We start from the raw sequence: 18,601 nt of genomic DNA on the forward strand, positions 1-18,601 counted from the left end.
CAAAGAAATCATTTTTCCTGCTCATAGCCCTTGCCCAAACCATGGCATCCTCCCACAAAAAGCCACAGAAGCGCAAGTCTGCTGCAGCAGACGCCCTCGTCCACGTGTCTGTTAGCGACTCGTCCAGAGGGTCAGGCCCCGCTTTTGGTAAGTCGCCCAGCGGAGTAGTCAAGGAGTATCTTCTGACTGAATTTGCCCAGTCAACTTTCCCTCAGTAAGGCCTTCTAAGAAAATTCCTTTCACAATGTATACCCGAGACGCTGCTACTACCGTCGATGTGACAAAACAACACACCCTTATTGCCGGTGAAACAGAAGACGTTGAATTCTTCAGTACTAACAGGGACCGATCCAACAATCCTGAAGGCGTAGATTGCCAGTATGTCAGAATCCTATTTCCTCTAGCAAATGATAACCAATCTACTGTTGCAGGTATCTTCCGGCCGTCTATGACCCATCAACCCGAACAGTCCACGTACACCCTTCTGCTCCACTCTATCTCGTCGCCCACCGTGCTAAACGACTTCGTACCGTGCCCCTGACTGTCCCACCCGATCAAGCTGCTAAGGCTCAATGGCGTACCCAACGTAACGATCTTGGTGAAACCTTCGGAACACGAAAAGCGAAGGCTCAGATCAAGAGCGAAGAGAAGAACAGAGTTGATGCAGGTGCTATGAATGATGTTAAGGGCCACTTGATGGAAAGCATTGGAGAGCTCGAAGAGGAGAACGATTCGGTAGCTCCCAGCGATTTCATCCCCACCCCTAACATTGACACCGCGGATCCCACCGAAGTCTATACTCGCGAGTCCCTAATTACTGCACAAGAATGGGCCGCGATTGATGCTTCACGTTTGCTGGCGATCGAGGACGATAAAGAGAGGGCAAGTGCTCTTCCCTACAAGAGAAGCCCGTGGCTCCAGTATAAGAGTAGAGCAGTGGCCAACATCAAGGATAAGACTTCTCGAAAGACTCAAATGTAGGCTATTTTATAACCGGATTAGGCTCTTTAACTTCATGCTGATGCCACTGTAGGAAATATCTGTATTATCTTTCCTGCCTTTTAACGCTCCTTGATTTCAGCCCTCGTCTCTCCAAAACTCCCGTTCACAAACTTGCCCCCGCTTTCCCCCAAGTCCCTCGCCAAATCATCGACGGCATGCTTAGTCGTTTTGCCGAGCCTAACGGTCTCAAGCACAATGTGACAGAAAAGACCAAGACCAAGCTTCTCGTGTGGATCTGTTTGCTATATTTGATTCTTGAAGGCTACTCGGTTGAGGTTGCGAAGGTCGCAAAGGAATTGAAGATGGAACCTGCCAAGTAGGTTTTTTTTTTCTTTAAGAGCCTACCCAGATCAATACTGACCCGAATCAGGGTCGCCACTCTCTATAAACAACTCGGATGCAACGTCAAGCTTGCCTCTCCTGCCGAGCGGGAAGCGCAGGGTATCACTCTCGCTCAGGCTAACGCAGCTCGTCGTGCCGTCCTCGTTGCCCCTGTCAGATTCCCCAAGCTCAAACGACGCGGTCCTGCCAAGCGCTGATCTGGTATTAGCATGAAAAGAATAATGCGTTGCAAGGCGTATCTTCATCGAATCTGCGTTATGCGTATAGAGTTGGGTATATATGTATGGTCATAAACATTAAGCATCCTTCTTATAGTCGGAAACTCTCAGAACCTTATGCTCTCTCTTTAACGGTGCTTGAACGCATTCTGGGACCTCTTGGCCCTCGTTGTGTACGCTGACCTCGAGGTATCAATGCCCGAGCCATCTGAGCTCTCAATTTTGATTCCTGGCTAGGAACCCTCTTTGCCAACGCTGTCTTTGCGTGTGCTTTCTCCGTGATCCGAGCCATCATTGAGGGTGTGCGGGTACTACTCGTCTGAAGAATGGCCTTTGCCTCGACACTATAGCAACTCCTCACCTTGCCCTGGTAATTCCTTACGGTGATGCGGCCTCCTTTCTTTAGACAATGCCTAGTCTTGGCGTCGAGCCACACAAGCTGGCCCATCTCCGACGGTTCATCAGGATAGGGGATGAGGCTAGAGAGATGAAGACTTTCGTTCGAAGGACGATTGAGAAGAGCTGAGGGGATAAGATGCTTACCCACTCGGGGATCGGAAAAGTGAGGGTTTTGGATAATGCGCGGTGTGACAGAGGTGTAAGAGCTGTCGGGCGATTGAGAGAGGGAGGAAGTTGAATGGGTCTTGATGGGGAGGTTGAGCAGGGATAAACTGAGGGGTACTATGGGCCTGGAGGCTTGTTGAATTTCCTGGTCGCTTTCGATCACCTCAGGACCTTCCCACAGGTTCGGTGGAAGCACAAAAGGATAAAGCTTGAGACGAGGGTCGACAAGATATCTCAAGAAAAGTCAACAAAGGTTTGTTCCTGGGGTCCCCACGAAGTTTGAGTGACTCACTGTGATGGTCGATCTAAACGATTGTTCTGTGGATTTTGATGCCGGGTAGGTGATCGATAGATTTGATACTGAAGGCCTATGGGCTGGATGGGGATCTAAAATCAGTTTTATTGCTCCCAATATTCTGTCTGTGTTTTCTGTCCACTTACTCGAGAAACTTCCGTTGTTGCGTCTTCTCTGGACTCGGCTCTCGTAAACGATTCTTTATGTTGCCTGAATAATACTGGAGATGACATTTTGGCACTTATATCTCTGTCCACGTGAAAGCTAGATGTCGATGAGGGCGAATGTCCTTGCCTTTTCAAATTAAACCCAGTCGTCGGTCGGGGATCGGGCAGCTGGCGAGAACCAAGGAAAATACTGGCAGGTCTAGCACGGGAATGAACAAAATGAGGATAGCAACCGTCAACAGGGGCATTGGTAGACTGGGTGTTGGTTGCTGAAGAGGGGGCGGGAGATAGACCGCGGTCATAAGGAGGGGTGGTGAAGCGAGACTTGATTGATTCGGAGGTAAGAGGAGACATGATGGTAGGTAGATAAAAGGGACAGTTCAAACAGAGAGGGAAGGATAATGTCAAGTTACTAAGAAGAATGTTTGCCAAATACGCATAGATGAGCTTCTTTCCTTCTTTCGATCCCTTCATTTGGTACTTATACACAGCAGCCTAGCTCACACGAACAATCGGAAGTATGAAGGTGTATCACTGCTTCCGCTCCATCAGCGTGTCTCTCTTTTTTCCTTTTGTAATCCTTATTGTTAGCTTGAATAAACAATAAACCTTCCATGTACTGCACAGACCGCATGTATCAGCTCTGCCTATGGTGCCGGCGGTCCCAATGGTACATTGTCGATTATTACCTCAAATAATAGACAGCTTCTTGATTTGTTTCGAATGCCGCGTTTGGATTGGATCCTTGTTGTTCTTTTTCATTAGATGGGTCGTTAATTTATTAGGGGAGTTTACTGGAAAAGAACAGTTGTCAAAAGGTGATGGTAATATATCACGGCTCCAAGGAACCATTGTCTTTTCAACCTACATGGCCCAGGAGTAAGGGGCGACAAGATTAGAGGCTTTGAAGGCAAAAAGACGCTAGCTGCCTGAACAAACAAATGGACGAAGACTGCTAGATTGACTAATCCGAAAGACAAAAGGCAAAAGCGAAAATGCATGCTTCGGCTTTCAATCGATCAAACCGGAACGAACAAGGGGTAATCAGGGTGAGTAATCAGGTACCATCAGCGGCAGATGCCGCCTTGCCTTCATTTTGTTGGTGAATGAGGGGTGAGGTGGAGGCTTATGTAGGATACAAAGTAAATTTCTGAACTTACTCTCGGTGCCTTCGAGATTTTGATTCTTCGACCCTCGAGTCCGCCATATTCAAAACAATCTTGATAAGACGGCCCGAAACCTCAAGAAATCCATCAGAATGTCCCAACCCATCTCCAAACTTGACAACCCAAGCACTCTTCTTCAATCTGTCTCCTCAAATGCCGTCCACGAAAAGATCACTATAGTGCGTCATGGCGGCCAATTGTTGGCGATACCAGGCATTATGCTGATTAAGACATTGTCAGTTACCAGGACATGAACCCGATTACTCAGCTTGTACTTTTGCTCTCTGGCAAGAGGATCATACCCTTGGGAATGCTTTGCGATGGATTATCATGAAGGAGTATGTGACCTGTAAAAAAACCACCAGATGTAAAGTTGACCTTCTGCAGCCCTGAGGTGGAGTTTTGTGGCTACACAGCTCCTCACCCGTCGGAACCCAAGATTCATCTGCGAATTCAAATGTACGGTGAGTAAGAAGTTTGTTCTATTTGGTGAAACTGGGCTAACTAATCTTGCAGAGAATCAATCCGCCGTGGACTGCTTACGGAGAGCCCTCTCCAACTTGCGTGATCTTCTCAACGCTGTGAACGACACTTATAGCTCCAGTTTACAGTGCGTTTGCTTGCTTCGTGTCGTATAATTTTCTTTGTGCTGATTTGTGTCTTAGAAATGACGATTACGTGCGGGAGGATGACTACGACGTAAAAGCAGCTGTCGATGAGACACTGAGAGAAAGAGGGTTCGCTGTTGAGGAGGATGATAGGATGGATGTTTCATAATAGGTGATATAACGATCTTGTTGGACTATAGAGGTGTAATGTACAATCTACTTTCTGATCGGATTACGAAAGCAAGTTAAAGTCCTGTTATTTCTGACGATTCTTAGAAACAGTGCAGCAGGTAATGAGGGGCCTAGGACTGTGCAAACCCTTCTACATATGGGTCTGAGATAAATCACTCGAATAAACGACATTGGGCACTCCATTGTGGTCGCCATCTACCTGAGACTGGATTAAGTCTTCGTTAAATGATATTACTTACACTTGTCGTCAAAGATAAGAGCTATGCCCCTTTCAGCAGATGTATTATCAAATGTGTGAAAATCCACCAACTGGATTAACTCTCAGACCCTCCTCTTTCCTTCCACCGGAATTCCTGTGCTGCATTTGGATAGGATCCAATAGTGCCCCTTATAGTTTTTGTTGCAGGATTGTAGAGTTACCATAATTGTGAAGAAAAAATGGTAATGAAGAAAACATCGGGCGTCACGCCGGTCATGATTCACATCTTGTATTCCCATTACAGGTATAATAATGATTACAATCATCCCCTATGCCTGAACGATACGATCAACAAACCGCCTTCACTCCCTCTAATTCTGGCAGAGAAAGTACCTTGGCTGCTCTTTTCTTAAAGAAAATGGCTACCATAACCTCTGTGAGTATCTTAAAACGTGGACATTCCAGAGGGATTGAAGCTGGTTCAGTCTCTAGGACGACGATAGCTGCAATGCTGTTCGTAATATCATTTCTCCTGCCTAGACAGGGAGGACATGGAATAACCTTAGAAACTGAGTATTGCTATGGTGTTATACGGACACGCATAGACTTATTTCTCACCAACGACGACGACGACGACGGGATGGTTCGAGTTGTTTTCGAGCAAGTTCAAACTTGGAGGTCAAATGAGTAAATGTAATGTCCGTTATCACATTCCCGCCTTTAAAGGTACGTTTATCTGAAACTAAGGCTGATGCCGATTCCTCACGGAAAATATTTCGAGGTCTTGGAACTTGACAGCGGCATGTTTTGCAACGATCATTGAGGTAAATGACTTGGAGGCAAGAACGATCTCTGGCGCTAAATTCGTTCTAGTCAGTATACCGCCTATCGAGTACGATGAGTTCCAAAAGAGCTCCCAGTTCATTGAAGGAGTAAGTACGATATTCGGTAAGGACAATCCGCTAGAAGGCGAGTAGAGAGGAAATAGCCTTAAACCGATTGCAACCCACACAGAAGCTATTAATGGGCATGGACGTATCCATTTGTTGTTACATATTGATAACTTTTACGTACATACCATACAACATCACTCTTGTGCTCATTCAAAATCCTCCATGGCCGCCTCGGCCTCTTCTTCCGAAATCTTACTAACAGATTTACCGGCTGACTTAAAATCTATAACAGAATCAGCTTCGCCTGGGTTAGTATGCATGACTTACAATCCCAGAAATCAGGATGTTTGAAACCTTTAGCCTTAACAGTTTGCTCAAGAGAATCAATGCAGCTGTTACATCCTCAGCTCATTTTTCGCCACATTTTCAAATTACCCACTCATTATAAGTTTCCACTTCCTCGTATCCAAGGGCGGTAGACCTCATCAATTTCAAGCAATCGATTGCTGCAGCAAAGTTTTGCCTTGAGAAACTGCTCTCCACATTTTCCTTTACCACTTGATTCATATCCTGAATGGCCTTGCGGAAAACATCTCCAACCTGAATCACGCGGTTAAAATCGTCAATTGGACTACTGTTACTGATAAGTCTTCCCGGCTTTGGCTTGCTTTGGTCTGGAATAGGGGCTGAAGTTGTGGGCTGCGATGGTGTTTGGGTATGAGGTTCGGTCTTCGTGATGAATTTTGTGTCGGTCGGTTCAGCGAAGAGCTCATCCTCATTGATACTGTGTCATCTGTCAGCCAACCACATTGATCATAAGAGGCATGAGGTCACTTACAATCCTTCGTCTTCGCCTAGTTCTTCCTTCTGCGTCTTCCGCCTCTTCCTCTTCTCCGGAACCTTCTTGATATCTAGAACCTCTCTCAATCGCTCAGTCACGTCTTTTACCTTTTCAGCAAGCTCTGATGGCGTTTCAAAGTACTTGGTAAGTTCAGGATGGGGCGGTCCAAGCGGATCTTTGTCAAGATCAGGGGTGAGGGACGCATGGAAAACGGCCTCTTTTATTCGATGAATAACAGGGTTCACCGCCTCCCATGGCTTAAACCAAGTAACATCTTGGCTGCTTATTGTTAACTGAGTATTTGCAATATGAAGGCAAAACTGACCCTTGTTCATCCATCTGTCCGTCCACATCCTGTCCCTCATTCTCCTGGGTCTTTCTCTTCTCCTCTCTTGCATATTCATCCAAATCCATACCCAGAACCAATTCATCCATCAGCAGACTTTGCTCCTTAGTAGGCAAAAGGGGATGTTCTGTCAAAATCTTGCCGGTGTTGGTTTTGATGGTGGTCAGTGATGGGAAACGGAAGGTGCGTTCGTCTTCGGCAAAAGGCAGCTGTAAACAGGCATCAACGGGCCGATACGGACTTTCTTTTCAGCAACCTACTTTCAGCCAGTACATGTACGGCAATATGCTGGGCTTTCCTTCTTCATCGGCCCCTTTGTTTTCAATGACTGGTACGCAGGCACCCAACGTTGGCTCACCCCCGTCCTTCAAGACCCATCTAATCCTCCCTTAGCTCAATATTATTATTACAAGAATAGGATAGACACCTTACCTTGTTACCGCACACATCTTCCGATCGTGCATTGCTTCAATCAACGCTGAGAACTGGATTTGAGCTTTTGGAGAGAGCAGATCAGGCCAGACATATCGTGCTTCACCGATGAGATGGTATCTTCGTATCTAGAGAACTTATAATGTGAGCTGTGAGAATTTTTGGCGCGCGATCGATATTTACGCACGTTCTCGACAGGGAAAAACCCAAGTACTTCAATGCCCTTACGAGTGTCCATCGTCGTGAAGGTTTTCTCGGGCACAGGAACCCAAGTAGAGCCGAACTTCCATGCCTTGACCACATCCTCTTTATCGACGTATTCCTCGTCATCTTCTTCCTCATTTTCATTTTCATCTATCTGCTCAGAAGGTTCCACTCCACTTGCTTGAGTGCTAATTCGATTGCCTGAGGCATTAATCTCAGGCTTTTTGATCACATATGAATGATGCTGTTTGACTTCAGCCGAGATCATCCCCGCCATTTCTTCGGTACTGGGTGGATTTTTGCGCTGCGACTGCGACTGGCTTAGTAGCCCAGAGATTAAGGGGTTTGACAGTGAGATGCCGTCGGCGGCAGAACGCATGGGCATTTGCAAATCCATGGCTGGCTTCCATGCTTTTGAAAATGTAGGTGCTGAAGCTTTAGCGGTAGCCTTGCTGTATCTAACGGGGATAACGATGGCCTCGTCCCGGCCAACATTCAATGAGCCGATGCGTAGGTCTATAGCACTAAGCGTGCTATTGACAGCGGCAACCTGTGGGCTACGAGCTGCCTTCAGGGAGTCGTCAAAAACTTTCAAGGCAGGGTAGAGTCGCGGGTTGGATGTTTGCTCCAAACGTCCTTGTAGCGTAGAGGTGAAGACACGCCAGAATTTCTCTGAGAGCCGCTGCGCCCAATAATTAGCAGCAAATTGCTAACGGCAAATTAATACTTACTTTGTTTCGAGATTTACTTTTATCTACTGCTTGTGAAATGGGTTGAAAATCAATACCACTGGTGTCGATCAGCATAATGAAAGAGGTACATGAATCAATGAGACACTCACATCACCCGGAGGATGACTTGCAGTTGATCTAGCCTGCCAATAGCTTCTTCATACTCGTTCTGTTCAAACGCAGTTTCTCCTGTACTGTTGTATCAGTGACGATGTATGCACATCAAGCGGAATAAGTTACCGTCTGTGATCAGTGTCAAGTCAACAGACCATTGCTTTGTGACCTTCCAGGATTGTATCATATCTAAGCCCACCATGAGGGCAGATACAGCTATCCAAAATGGTCCATCAGTTTGTAGTCGTCGGATCAGAAGTTCAGAAGATACTTACGATTACCAGCATGTTCTCCTACTTCAAGGTTCATCAACACCTCCAAAGCTTTGGCCTTGGCGGTTTGACAAGCCACATCTGAGGACACTGCTCTATATAAATCATTTTCCATACCTCCTTCAAGAGCATAGTTATATGCTTGGTTGTTGGTGCCTGCGACGAATGTAAGTGTCGACATTCTTAAGGCGTTCTGGGAACCCGCTCACGACCCCCGAAGCTGATAAGTCCGATGATCTCCGTCTTCCTTCCACTTAATATCTACCTAAATGGTTAGTGCTTATTCATATCTAATAGATCTTCCTTACTTTTGACTGTATTTGCCTTGCTACATACTCTTTGGCGAGGCTCAACTTGGACACCTTGCCTGACCCCGAAGGATCGGCTTTGAGCTCGCCCATAGGAGGCGAGACATCGATGGCAAAAATTGAGAGGGTGAAGCCCGCTCTGTCAGACATACGATCGGATGTATTGCTAACTAGAATGCAACAGTATAGTTATGCAGGTGCAATGGGATGTTTTGTATCCGTGGACGAGCATATCGTTATCGCTCCCTTCGTCATCAATCGCTGCTGCTGTTGTTTTAGACGCGTCGGTTGACGTGTGATGACGGAGAGGCTTGGATGTCCGTTAAAATGCCAAGCTTTGTTTCCCCAAATAAATGATGACGCGTTGGTGGGCGGTGTTGTAGGAATATTGAGTGAACAACGAAGTGAACAGCAACGAGATAACCTTCTTTTCGTATCTCACTTCACTTTCTTCCTTCATCCCCTTTTCTCTTGCTCAACAATATGGCAAAAACAGCCCTTATTTTCCTGCTTTTGGCACTCGTAGCCCTATCATTCACTCCCGGTGTCCATGCTTTCGGAGCAGGTGCGTCTTCTCCACATTGTTCCTTTCGTTCTTTGCATGCAAAATGGATGCTAAAACGGCCAATAGGCAACATTCCTTCCTTCTCGTACCTTGAAGAAAAGGCTTTTAGGCATGGTGATATTGAAGACATCATTGCAAATTTGTTCAAAGCCGCTGGTGGCGGTTTCCTCTCCAGAGGTACCAAGTTTACGCCACTGGATGTGAAGCGTGTCTATTTGTAAATGACCCTTCCTTCCAACTCTTGCTTGCTGACACTCCACCAGTGGAAACTGGCTTCGAGACTACAGCCAAGCTGTAGATGTTGGGTCTCTCAAGAAAACCAACCTTCAAACCATCATCAACATTGTCATGGTTTTGGGTTTTATGGCCCACGGTTATGCTACTGGCGAGTTTGAAGTCACCAAGGAACGACTGGGGTGCTATCTTCCGACTGAGCATATTGATAACCCTAAGGGATATGCCGACGGCGAAGACGCCAGGCAGTATGACAGCCGATTGCGAGGGCCGGTGGATCCCAGGGAGCTCGAGATTGACCCTCGGTCTGGAATGAAGAATTACATTGCAAACGGTAAGTTGCATTTATCCATGGGCGCCGAGGGTCAGCGCTAAACCATTACAGAGAACGGGGGCTGGGCAACTTCGAAAGCTCTCGTGAGACAGAGACTTCAAGAGTGTATTCATTATGGTCGACAGTACAGGTCGAACAACAACAAGTCCGACCTGTACGAAGCCTTCCAGCTCCTCGGGCGTGCATTGCACACTCTGTGAGTCAAGTAAGAACCTAGGTGTGACATTACTTACCGAATTATCTTTAGTGAGGACTTCACTGCCCACTCTAACTGGTGCGAGCTTGGTGAGTGACCGCGACATATAGCAAGGCAGGCTTTGCTAACATATTCACAGCTCTCATTTCCTTCGGTTACACCAACGTTTTCCCTCACATTGGACAGAATGTGAAGGTCCGGGCTCCTAATGGGCGTGATGTGTATCCCCTTGTAACAGGCACTTTCGGTGGTGCTGATTTCATCCATTCTTTGATGGGTGAAGCGACCGACCATCTTTCGCAAGTTAGTTTTCAAAATCATATTATCTCCCTTTTCACTGAAGATAAATCAATAGGCATCTGTTTCCGATCTTAGCAAGCAGATGACCAATGCTCGTTCCGTGTCCGAGGGTCAAAGTAGCTCCGCTGACACTCTTCGCCAACTTTTCTTCAGCATTCCGGGCGGTGAAGGTGATAGCATGACTCGTGATTTGGAGGGTATTCAAAACATGCGAGCAGGTCAACCCGGCGGTGTCGATCCTAGCACAATGAGCCCTCAAGAACTCCACCAGACCATCTGGCAGATTTTGAGCTTCAGGGACTCAGTAATGAAGAAGATTGAAGTAAGTCATTGAATCTAAAATTTGGAATTGCCATCTAATCATCTATTATCTCTCCAGAACACCATCGATCGAATCCCAGGCCTTTCCGGTCTCGTTGAAAAAATTTCAAACTCTGTTTCTGTCTTCATCATCACCACCCTCGAACCGTTTGTCAAGCCACTTTTGAGCACCGCTACAGAGGCTCTCGGTCAGTCCTCTCAAGCCGTCATCGACTCACATGACCAATATGAAGTCTGGAATGATCGAAATGCGTCCGATCCCACTCACTCTTTCCTTTCCAAGGTAAACGGACTCATGCATGCTTTGGTATCAATGCTCATTTTGTCCCTTTAGGATCACTTTGGTCTTATTCTCAATCAACCCGCCGGCGAAATTGCCCGAATCGTCGTGGAACACACTGTCAACCTTGTTGTCAAGGCTTGGGACGATAACAGCATGAATCCCAGCCAGGTTACTGAGTCAGCCCTTGAAGCTTTATTCCATCCAGACTTTGCCAGTGGGCACTGTAAGTTGTAATGAACTTTCTCTGTCGCGGAACTTCTGACCATCCCGTCAAAATAGCCCAAATTCAGAAGCAAATGCTTGATAAGATGCGTGAATGGATCAACGGCACCGGCTCCAACAGGAATGAGATCTTACACCGTCTCACCTCCGACATGGTAAAGCAGGGCAAGAATCGCCGAATCGGTGATACCTCCACAGCCTCGGGGCATGTCCACAATCAGCTTCTGCCTGAGGGTGGACTGCAGCAGGTGATCGCTCAGCAAAACATCCATGTACCTGGTGCAAGCGTACTGAATGCTGGGCAGGATTTGATGTCTGGAAAGATGGTGAGCTCGAATGCCTTCCAATCAAAATGAGAGACTTTGGACTAATTTGGGTCCGTAGCCTTGGGACCAAGGATTCGGAAGTGGTGGTGTCCACGCCTGGCGTGACATGGATCCCAGTAACCCCAATGCTCCATCTGGAGGGTATAACGCTCCGACGGGTTATAATTCTCAGCCATCCTACAACTCTCAACCTTCCCACACCCACGAGCAATCCTACAGTGGTCAACCATCTTACACTACTCATTCCCAAGCCTCTTACGGTGCCCCGCCTATGCCCCAGTCTTATCAATCACCTCCCCCCCAAAATTACAACTCTCAGCCGTCTTATGGCAACCAAGGGGGCGGCGCTGGTTACCCAGGGCAGCAGTATCGCCATGACGGGTCTGGTCACCATCAGCCACCTCAAGGCGAGTATGGTACACCATATGGTGGGCCTCATGGGGGACCACCTCATAGTGCCCCTCATCATCAATCTTATGGAGGATCTCCTCAGCCTCCTTATGGGCAACAACCTCCTTATGGAGGTCAGCCTCAGAATCAGTGGGGACAACGCCCTTCTTATCAGGGACCTCCAGGTGGTTGGTAAAGATGTGATCGAAGCGATCAATCCATGCTATATTTCCGGTGTCGATGATGTTTCCGAGACGATGGGCGATGATTAACGAAAAGGATGAGACGAAACGAAAAAGATGGAATTGTACACACGAAAAGACTATGGAAAATGGGATGTATCATGCTCCTTGTGCAGTTAACGGCCATATCACCGCCAGCTTGCAGCTAGTTAAATGTTCACGAAGCGATACTCACTTGTCCCAAAATGCCTAAACGTATGTTATCCGAAAACTATCAATAGTCCTACCGTATGTGGCATGCTAAAAACTTCCTATAATCCTCCATATGTGCTTCGCCTCTCCCCTACAAGCAACTGAGGCCCCCTTATCCCTTCATCTTTCTCCAAACTTCCTTCCGGGCTTGGTGTTTTCACGTCCTTGTAATTTTCGGTTTGCCATGTCTCGAATTCAACTCTGTTTCCTCTGGTATAGGCTAGAGAACATCACCTTCTATGTTTAAGTTGACGGGTTCGAATGAATTGAGAAGTCACAACAAGCGAGAAGGTATTATAATTGAGAAGGCTTGATTGAATGTAGAAACGGGAAGCCTAAAAGCAGTTAATAGGCTGCGTCATGATCTTCCACGTTCAAGATGACTCACAGCACGATCTCGACGCATTTTTAGAGGACGCCTCTCTTGAACTGGAACTTCTCGCGATCCAACTCGACAAATTCACAACGTTCTCCGAAGAAATCTCCAAGCGCCCCATCATTTGGCATCATCTCGGTCAAAACTTGCCATATCACAGCACTAAACTCCTCCGCAGCTGTAACATGATATTCTATTTTCCATCCCACCTGCCTAGCGCCCGGTGAACGGAGGTGCCTCATGATGTGTCTGGCGACGGTCATTGTCAGGTTGCCTCGAAGATCTTTTCGTTTTCCTTTGGGTATATCGAATACCACTTTACAAAGTTTACCAGGCTCACAACCTTCCAGGTAATCTGGTACATACTCTAAAAGTGTTGACCAGGAGTTACAGTGCTTGTAAGGAATAGCAAAGATAAGAGTGACAATGTCTGGTTGTCGACCAAGGATATTGTCGAACGCTTGGCGTGGGAGGCGAAATGTCTTCTTTGGTACCTGCGTGAATCGAAAGACGAGTTCCTCAAACTTGTCCCCGAGCGTAACAGAAAGACTACCAGAAGGACCGAGGTTATAATCATTGTTGTACACGCGAAGCATCTGGGCGTCAATCTCTATTCGTTTCGTGTTATGAAACAGTCTGCTATACAGCCAGTCATCTTTGAGGGAGCAGATGTTCTTCAGGGTCGTCAAGTCTGCAAACTTGAGGGTCTCAATATGCCCAAGGAGTTGGAACATCCGACCGTAATTCTCCTCGCAGGCATCAAGGATGTTTGTGTTAATGGTGACGTGGCGGTAAATGCGGGGAATTAAACGTTTGTAATGATACCGAGAGAGGATAAGGTACTTGGCAGGGGCCATGTACGATAGATGTTCGAGAATGAGATAGTGGACTGGAGAGAGACGTTCAAGAGATAGGGTCTTGGAGGATGGAACGTCAGGAAGTGCAGGGAGGTTGTGTGACCGGAGAAAGGCTTGAATGATGTCTGCAAATTCGTGGAGAGCATCTTGGTCCTTGATGCCCACCAGCTCAGCAATGTGCCGAATGTCTGCCATGGTGGACGATGATCGCTGAGAGGTAGATATACACTGTAATGGAGATGAATAGCAACGATAATCAAGACTGAGTCGAAAATCCTTCATACAAACGCGGCAGGGTTGCAGTGGTGATCTCGTTCTCACCTCCATTATCGGTGACGACTAACGGAACCAAACGGGACCGACGGCCGACACAGAATCATTTTGTTACAAACGGACAAAGCCGAATGCATATCAACCGTCATTCATTCAGACAACAACCGAACAACATGTCGTGGTATCACCACCATGTTTTAAGTTTTCGGCTATCAGATTAAGAATTTTATATATCCATTTCCAAACACACTATTTATTGTTTTTCTCTTTTTGTTAAGGATTATCACAACAAAAGATACTCGCCGACGTTGGGTAAACTAGAGGTCTGCCCAGGCTGCTTTCATATCCCGACGAGCATTGGATAAATGGAGCGAGACAAATCCAGAGGGCATAAGTAACTAGTTATATGATCAAGATAAGGAAAGGATATGTACACCTCCTACACGTTAGCAAGCGAGCTCTATCTAAAATATCATGTCCAGGTCAAAATAGCATTATCCTAAAAACACAACATCAAGCATGGTTGAGCATCCAGATTCTTTCTCCCATTTACTTTTTAGACCCCCGCTTTCTGTAAGCAAATTGATTGCTATCAAGTTCCACAAAGACACAACGATCTTTGATGAACGCTTCTAGTTCTTCGTGAGATGTGGCGAGACGAGCTGGCCATACATGACTTATCGTGGGAACGATGGTTTGGAAGCATTGGGAATCTGGAACATGGCATTCTATACGTAGATTCTCTTCATGATATCGGATGCACTTCCAGCTTATGTGCTTGAAAATAGCCAGTAATAGTTCAGCCCTGATGTCTCCATCCAGCCATTCAACGGGTACATCGAAGACCACTCTGCCGAGCCTGTAAGGATGCCATTCGGTGAGATAATCTCGGCATAATTTGATCAGGGTCGGTTAAGCTGCACAGTATCGGTAAGGCAGTGAGAAAACAAACATGACTACACTGGGTTCATCGCTCAAAATGTTGACGGGCGCTCGGTGAGGAAATCGAAATTTCTTTTTGGGGACTCGGTTGATGCGGAACATGCACTCTTCAAAATTGTCGCTAAGTATTGCACTCAAGCTACCCGTGGTGTTAAGGCTATATAGGGTATTATCGGCACGAAACATTTGAACGGTAAACTCTATGCGCTTGACCTTGCTAAACGCCTTATCGTGATCGCCAAAATTGGCGAGGCGACACAGACTTTCTACAGAAGAAACGCCTGCAAATCCAATAGACTTGGTAAAGGACAGGGCATGAAGCATACGCTCACGGTTAGGTCGACAGGATGCCACTAGAGCATTGTTAATCGTAACGTGTCGATACAGGCGGGGAACTTGTCGATCGTAATGATAGCGTGAGAGACAGAGGTAAGTGGTGGGGTTTGCTTGCGCAAGGTATTCGATGATAATGTACGTGGACAGGCGAAAGTTTGTCCTAAGGGTTGTCGTTGGATTGTGAAGCAAGGTATGGGGCGTTAATAGCATGCAGGAGGTACCAGTAGGTTGTGTGATTGAAGGAACAGCTGAATAGTCGAAGCGAGTTCAGCAGCAGTCTTAGGATCCCTCACGCCGACAAGCTTCGCTAGCTGTTGGATGTCAGCCATAATGTGGATGAAAATTGGGAGCAGCAAATTTGGTGGTCTGAGGACAGTGTCGTCTAAATAATAAATGTCAAACAAAAAGCGAAAATGTAACTCGATACGTACGTACGTAGCCCGCCTGTGCAGCGCACAGATGTAGAGGAAATGAATTTCCTAGTAACATTACGTAAAATATTAACTAAAGCATCGGCATCTTGCGCAAACCGGATCCTCGCTTGGTCGTTTTTCCAGTTTGGTAAAGAGAGTAACCATTATCATTCAATGAGTTATAGCCCGTATGGTTATACGTGTCCGCTCATTATCTATCCCGAATCGGTATCTCATTAGAAATTCATTTCGGCAGTAAGCCGTATACAACGTACATTCAAGTGTTCCATCCCAAAACTTCATTTAGGAAGCCCACCTACAGTCGGTGCCGAGGAGAATAACATGGCAGGTAAGATTGATAGACTTGGAATTTCGAACTTGCTGAGAGCTGACAGTGTCATCTAGGATTACATCATGCCAATGTAACAAAGGGTATGCAAGTTCAATACCATATAGCCTCACTGTAGACGTTTGAAAGCTGACCAACTACGTATTCGCGATTTTAGGGATGATGATGCTCTTAGGAGTATCAACCCTTGTCGCATCATTGCTAGATGTAAAGCCATATTTGCATCTACAATTTGTACCGCATATGACAAAGTATCATCAGGTGGGTGTCATCTTGCTAGTGTTATTCTTTCATGTCAGGCTAACACTGCTCAAAGTACTGGCGGATTTTAACACATCCATTTGCGTTTGCCAATTCTGCCGAGCTGCTAATGGGTGAGGTGTTGCTATACGGCGCTGGCGTTCATACCGAAAGGCGAGCATTATTCATATTTCGTCTGGTAGCAACACTAACCCTGGGCAGGGCTTTCGGTTCGAGAAAATATGCGGTAAGCCCTGTTTTCGAAGTCCGAATCTCATGAGCTCCTCTAAACTTATCGATCAGTCATTCATTCTCATTTCCTCCATCATTTCAACAATACTGGCATGCGCGGTTATTGTCCTATTGCATCCATTTGGTATAAGATCGATCCCAGGAGGGCCTTATGGGATCATATTCAGCATGTAAGTTTGACATCCTATTTAGCATATGTCGTGAGGCACAATCTCAATTTTGCTGCACAAAAGACTATGGCAGCGCTATCGCATGGTACCCCCGTTATATCAATTCAATCTGTTTGGTATTCACATATCGCAAAAATGCTTTCAATGGATTTTTGCCCTACAGGTATGCACTGCCGCACTTTTCGCGAGTATCAAGTTTTAACCCCCTTTTAGCTTATGCTGTCTGTACCTCCTTCCTCAATCCTCATTTCCCTATGTGGTCTTTTATCAGGCTACATTTATCGCACGGATGTTATGTTCCCTATTCCCTCATTCTCGCCGCGTAGCCGCCGATTCTTCGTCCGCCAGCCTCTTAAAACGTATCGCATCCCGTTATCCATCTACAATCTCTTTGGTCGCTTATTTAGCCCATTTATGGGTGTTTCAGCACCGCCTCGAGGGTCAGATAGGGTGCTTCCTGGCCAAATAAACCAGCGACGGGGACTTCTGGCTGGATTACCAACGGGAGCGGCTGCAGTAGGAGGTGCAGGTGGCGGAGCAGAAGGGGCACCAAGACCCAGTTTACGCAGCTTGCTTGCCGGCCGCATCGCTGCCGAGTCTCGTACCCAGACTCCCCGTCCCAATGCTGCCAATGGAAGAGAAGAAAGCGATGGTGAAGGTGAAGGAGAACCAGGAAGCACGAGAGCTGCTATGGGGGAATGGGTTAGTGGAATGACAGGAAGATCAGGTGCCAGAGCACCGACAGAAGACGAGATTGGAACCTTGAGCGCCATGTTCCCCAATCTGGGTAGGGAGACAATAGTAAGAGCTTTACAGAGAAAGTGAGTTGCAGATGCCATCGTAACCATTTTAGGCGTTAACGAAGACCCAGTGATTATAATACTGCACAAGCTGTAGAAGCTTTGTTGCAGCAAAGTGAATGATTGTATTCGATAAAACGTATATATGCATGGATGTAATCTTGAACATATACGGGGTGTGTGCATACTATGCACTAGACAGAGATGTAATTTGTTCATCATTATTATACTCGTCGTGGCGATCGTAAAACAACGTTATGTGTGACTGACAGCGTCAGCTAATAGTATAATTTGGGAAGGGTATGACATGGTAAATACTCACGACAGATGGCATGTAGTTTACAAAGCTGCGAAGTAAGACTTTGAGCAGTTTGCTACCAGCATGGTTGGTATCAATCTTCGTCGCCGATGCTGGCATCTTTTTCCCCTTCTTCGACTAATCCGCCCTGCAGGTCGTTCCTTTCTCCTTCAATCGTGTCTCCTTGCTCTTGCTCCTGCACCATCTCTTCTTCTACCCAGCCCAAGGTTTCCAACAGGCGATCAAGCTTTGCTTCAAGATCATCCGCCACTCCGTCCGCTGCTTCCATCTGTGATAATATTTCTCCCATCTGGGATTCATCCAGTCCTTCCAGCTCCTCAGGTGTTAAGGAGAGAGAAGATAATAAAGGGTGAAGAGAGGCAAGATCTTCTGCTGTCAAAGTAGATACGTCTACTCCTTCTGGCACATTGGCGAGACCGCGCCATTCGTTGGAATTGTTGGGTTCTTTGGGCGATGTACAATCGGGATTTGAGGTAGGTTCGGAGGCCTTGCCAGAGGGCGCCATCGCCTGAGCGACGAGTTCAAGGTCTGAGAGTTGGCTCATACCGAGAATGTTTTCCTTAGAGTATAGGAGACGGATAGTAATATATAATTATGGAAGATTTGTACAACAATCGATGGCCCAATGGGATTGATGCAAGTGAGAGGCTACAAGCGAACAAGATAACACTGACTTGGGCAAGTCCAATAAATCATTCTATTAGGCGAAGTAGAGTGGCAGGTGTCATATTAAATAAATCACTTCGGGGGATTACAAATCGTTTCTAATTAAAAA

The 18,601-nt window shown here is 46.5% G+C and overlaps 9 protein-coding genes; 4 read left to right on the forward strand and 5 right to left on the reverse strand.

Annotated features, from left to right (window-relative positions):
* Positions 1-2: 2 nt before the first annotated feature.
* On the forward strand, positions 3-2,673 carry CNAG_03634 (DNA-directed RNA polymerase I subunit RPA49). XM_012191963.1 has 5 exons: positions 3-147; positions 201-378; positions 432-977; positions 1,034-1,318; positions 1,373-2,673. Exons 1-5 carry the CDS (start codon positions 42-44, stop codon positions 1,539-1,541), a joined length of 1,284 nt encoding a protein of 427 aa, XP_012047353.1. The 5' UTR covers positions 3-41; the 3' UTR covers positions 1,542-2,673.
* CNAG_03635 (hypothetical protein) lies at positions 1,443-3,555 on the reverse strand. XM_012191767.1 has 4 exons: positions 3,457-3,555; positions 2,568-3,382; positions 2,419-2,501; positions 1,443-2,359 (listed from the first exon to the last, which is right to left on the reverse strand). The coding sequence occupies exons 2-4, from the start codon at positions 3,060-3,062 to the stop codon at positions 1,678-1,680; spliced, it is 1,260 nt and encodes a 419-aa protein (XP_012047157.1). The 5' UTR covers positions 3,063-3,382; positions 3,457-3,555; the 3' UTR covers positions 1,443-1,677.
* A 207-nt stretch (positions 3,556-3,762) lies between these two features.
* On the forward strand, positions 3,763-4,594 carry CNAG_03636 (DNA-directed RNA polymerase I and III subunit RPAC2). XM_012191964.1 has 5 exons: positions 3,763-3,933; positions 3,995-4,092; positions 4,142-4,218; positions 4,271-4,364; positions 4,420-4,594. The coding sequence occupies exons 1-5, from the start codon at positions 3,847-3,849 to the stop codon at positions 4,529-4,531; spliced, it is 468 nt and encodes a 155-aa protein (XP_012047354.1). The 5' UTR covers positions 3,763-3,846; the 3' UTR covers positions 4,532-4,594.
* Positions 4,595-5,754: 1,160 nt separating this feature from the next.
* Positions 5,755-9,127, reverse strand: CNAG_03637 (ATP-dependent DNA helicase 2 subunit 2). XM_012191768.1 has 14 exons: positions 8,895-9,127; positions 8,796-8,847; positions 8,590-8,742; positions 8,441-8,530; positions 8,311-8,389; positions 8,201-8,258; positions 7,453-8,151; positions 7,266-7,393; positions 7,094-7,211; positions 6,813-7,042; positions 6,485-6,766; positions 6,086-6,430; positions 5,974-6,038; positions 5,755-5,929 (listed from the first exon to the last, which is right to left on the reverse strand). Exons 1-14 carry the CDS (start codon positions 9,042-9,044, stop codon positions 5,853-5,855), a joined length of 2,526 nt encoding a protein of 841 aa, XP_012047158.1. The 5' UTR covers positions 9,045-9,127; the 3' UTR covers positions 5,755-5,852.
* A 161-nt stretch (positions 9,128-9,288) lies between these two features.
* On the forward strand, positions 9,289-13,083 carry CNAG_03638 (heterokaryon incompatibility protein HET-C). XM_012191965.1 has 11 exons: positions 9,289-9,459; positions 9,526-9,676; positions 9,723-10,027; positions 10,079-10,223; positions 10,275-10,312; positions 10,363-10,526; positions 10,579-10,845; positions 10,903-11,127; positions 11,179-11,350; positions 11,407-11,675; positions 11,734-13,083. The coding sequence occupies exons 1-11, from the start codon at positions 9,378-9,380 to the stop codon at positions 12,259-12,261; spliced, it is 2,346 nt and encodes a 781-aa protein (XP_012047355.1). The 5' UTR covers positions 9,289-9,377; the 3' UTR covers positions 12,262-13,083.
* On the reverse strand, positions 12,255-14,011 carry CNAG_03639 (hypothetical protein). The gene is made up of 2 exons (XM_012191966.1): positions 12,888-14,011; positions 12,255-12,834 (listed from the first exon to the last, which is right to left on the reverse strand). Exon 1 carries the CDS (start codon positions 13,925-13,927, stop codon positions 12,908-12,910), a length of 1,020 nt encoding a protein of 339 aa, XP_012047356.1. The 5' UTR covers positions 13,928-14,011; the 3' UTR covers positions 12,255-12,834; positions 12,888-12,907.
* Positions 14,012-14,342: 331 nt separating this feature from the next.
* CNAG_07471 (hypothetical protein) lies at positions 14,343-15,671 on the reverse strand. XM_012192357.1 has 1 exon: positions 14,343-15,671. The coding sequence occupies exon 1, from the start codon at positions 15,491-15,493 to the stop codon at positions 14,918-14,920; it is 576 nt and encodes a 191-aa protein (XP_012047747.1). The 5' UTR covers positions 15,494-15,671; the 3' UTR covers positions 14,343-14,917.
* Positions 15,672-15,839: 168 nt separating this feature from the next.
* CNAG_03640 (hypothetical protein) lies at positions 15,840-17,736 on the forward strand. XM_012191967.1 has 9 exons: positions 15,840-16,045; positions 16,102-16,128; positions 16,203-16,306; positions 16,362-16,459; positions 16,508-16,532; positions 16,589-16,707; positions 16,771-16,870; positions 16,921-17,528; positions 17,579-17,736. The coding sequence occupies exons 1-9, from the start codon at positions 16,039-16,041 to the stop codon at positions 17,628-17,630; spliced, it is 1,140 nt and encodes a 379-aa protein (XP_012047357.1). The 5' UTR covers positions 15,840-16,038; the 3' UTR covers positions 17,631-17,736.
* Positions 17,634-18,504, reverse strand: CNAG_07472 (hypothetical protein). XM_012192358.1 has 2 exons: positions 17,830-18,504; positions 17,634-17,772 (listed from the first exon to the last, which is right to left on the reverse strand). The coding sequence occupies exon 1, from the start codon at positions 18,368-18,370 to the stop codon at positions 17,900-17,902; it is 471 nt and encodes a 156-aa protein (XP_012047748.1). The 5' UTR covers positions 18,371-18,504; the 3' UTR covers positions 17,634-17,772; positions 17,830-17,899.
* Positions 18,505-18,601: the final 97 nt, after the last annotated feature.

This window comes from Cryptococcus neoformans, chromosome 2, assembly GCF_000149245.1.
Source record: "Cryptococcus neoformans var. grubii H99 chromosome 2, complete sequence".
NCBI lineage: Eukaryota > Fungi > Basidiomycota > Tremellomycetes > Tremellales > Cryptococcaceae > Cryptococcus > Cryptococcus neoformans.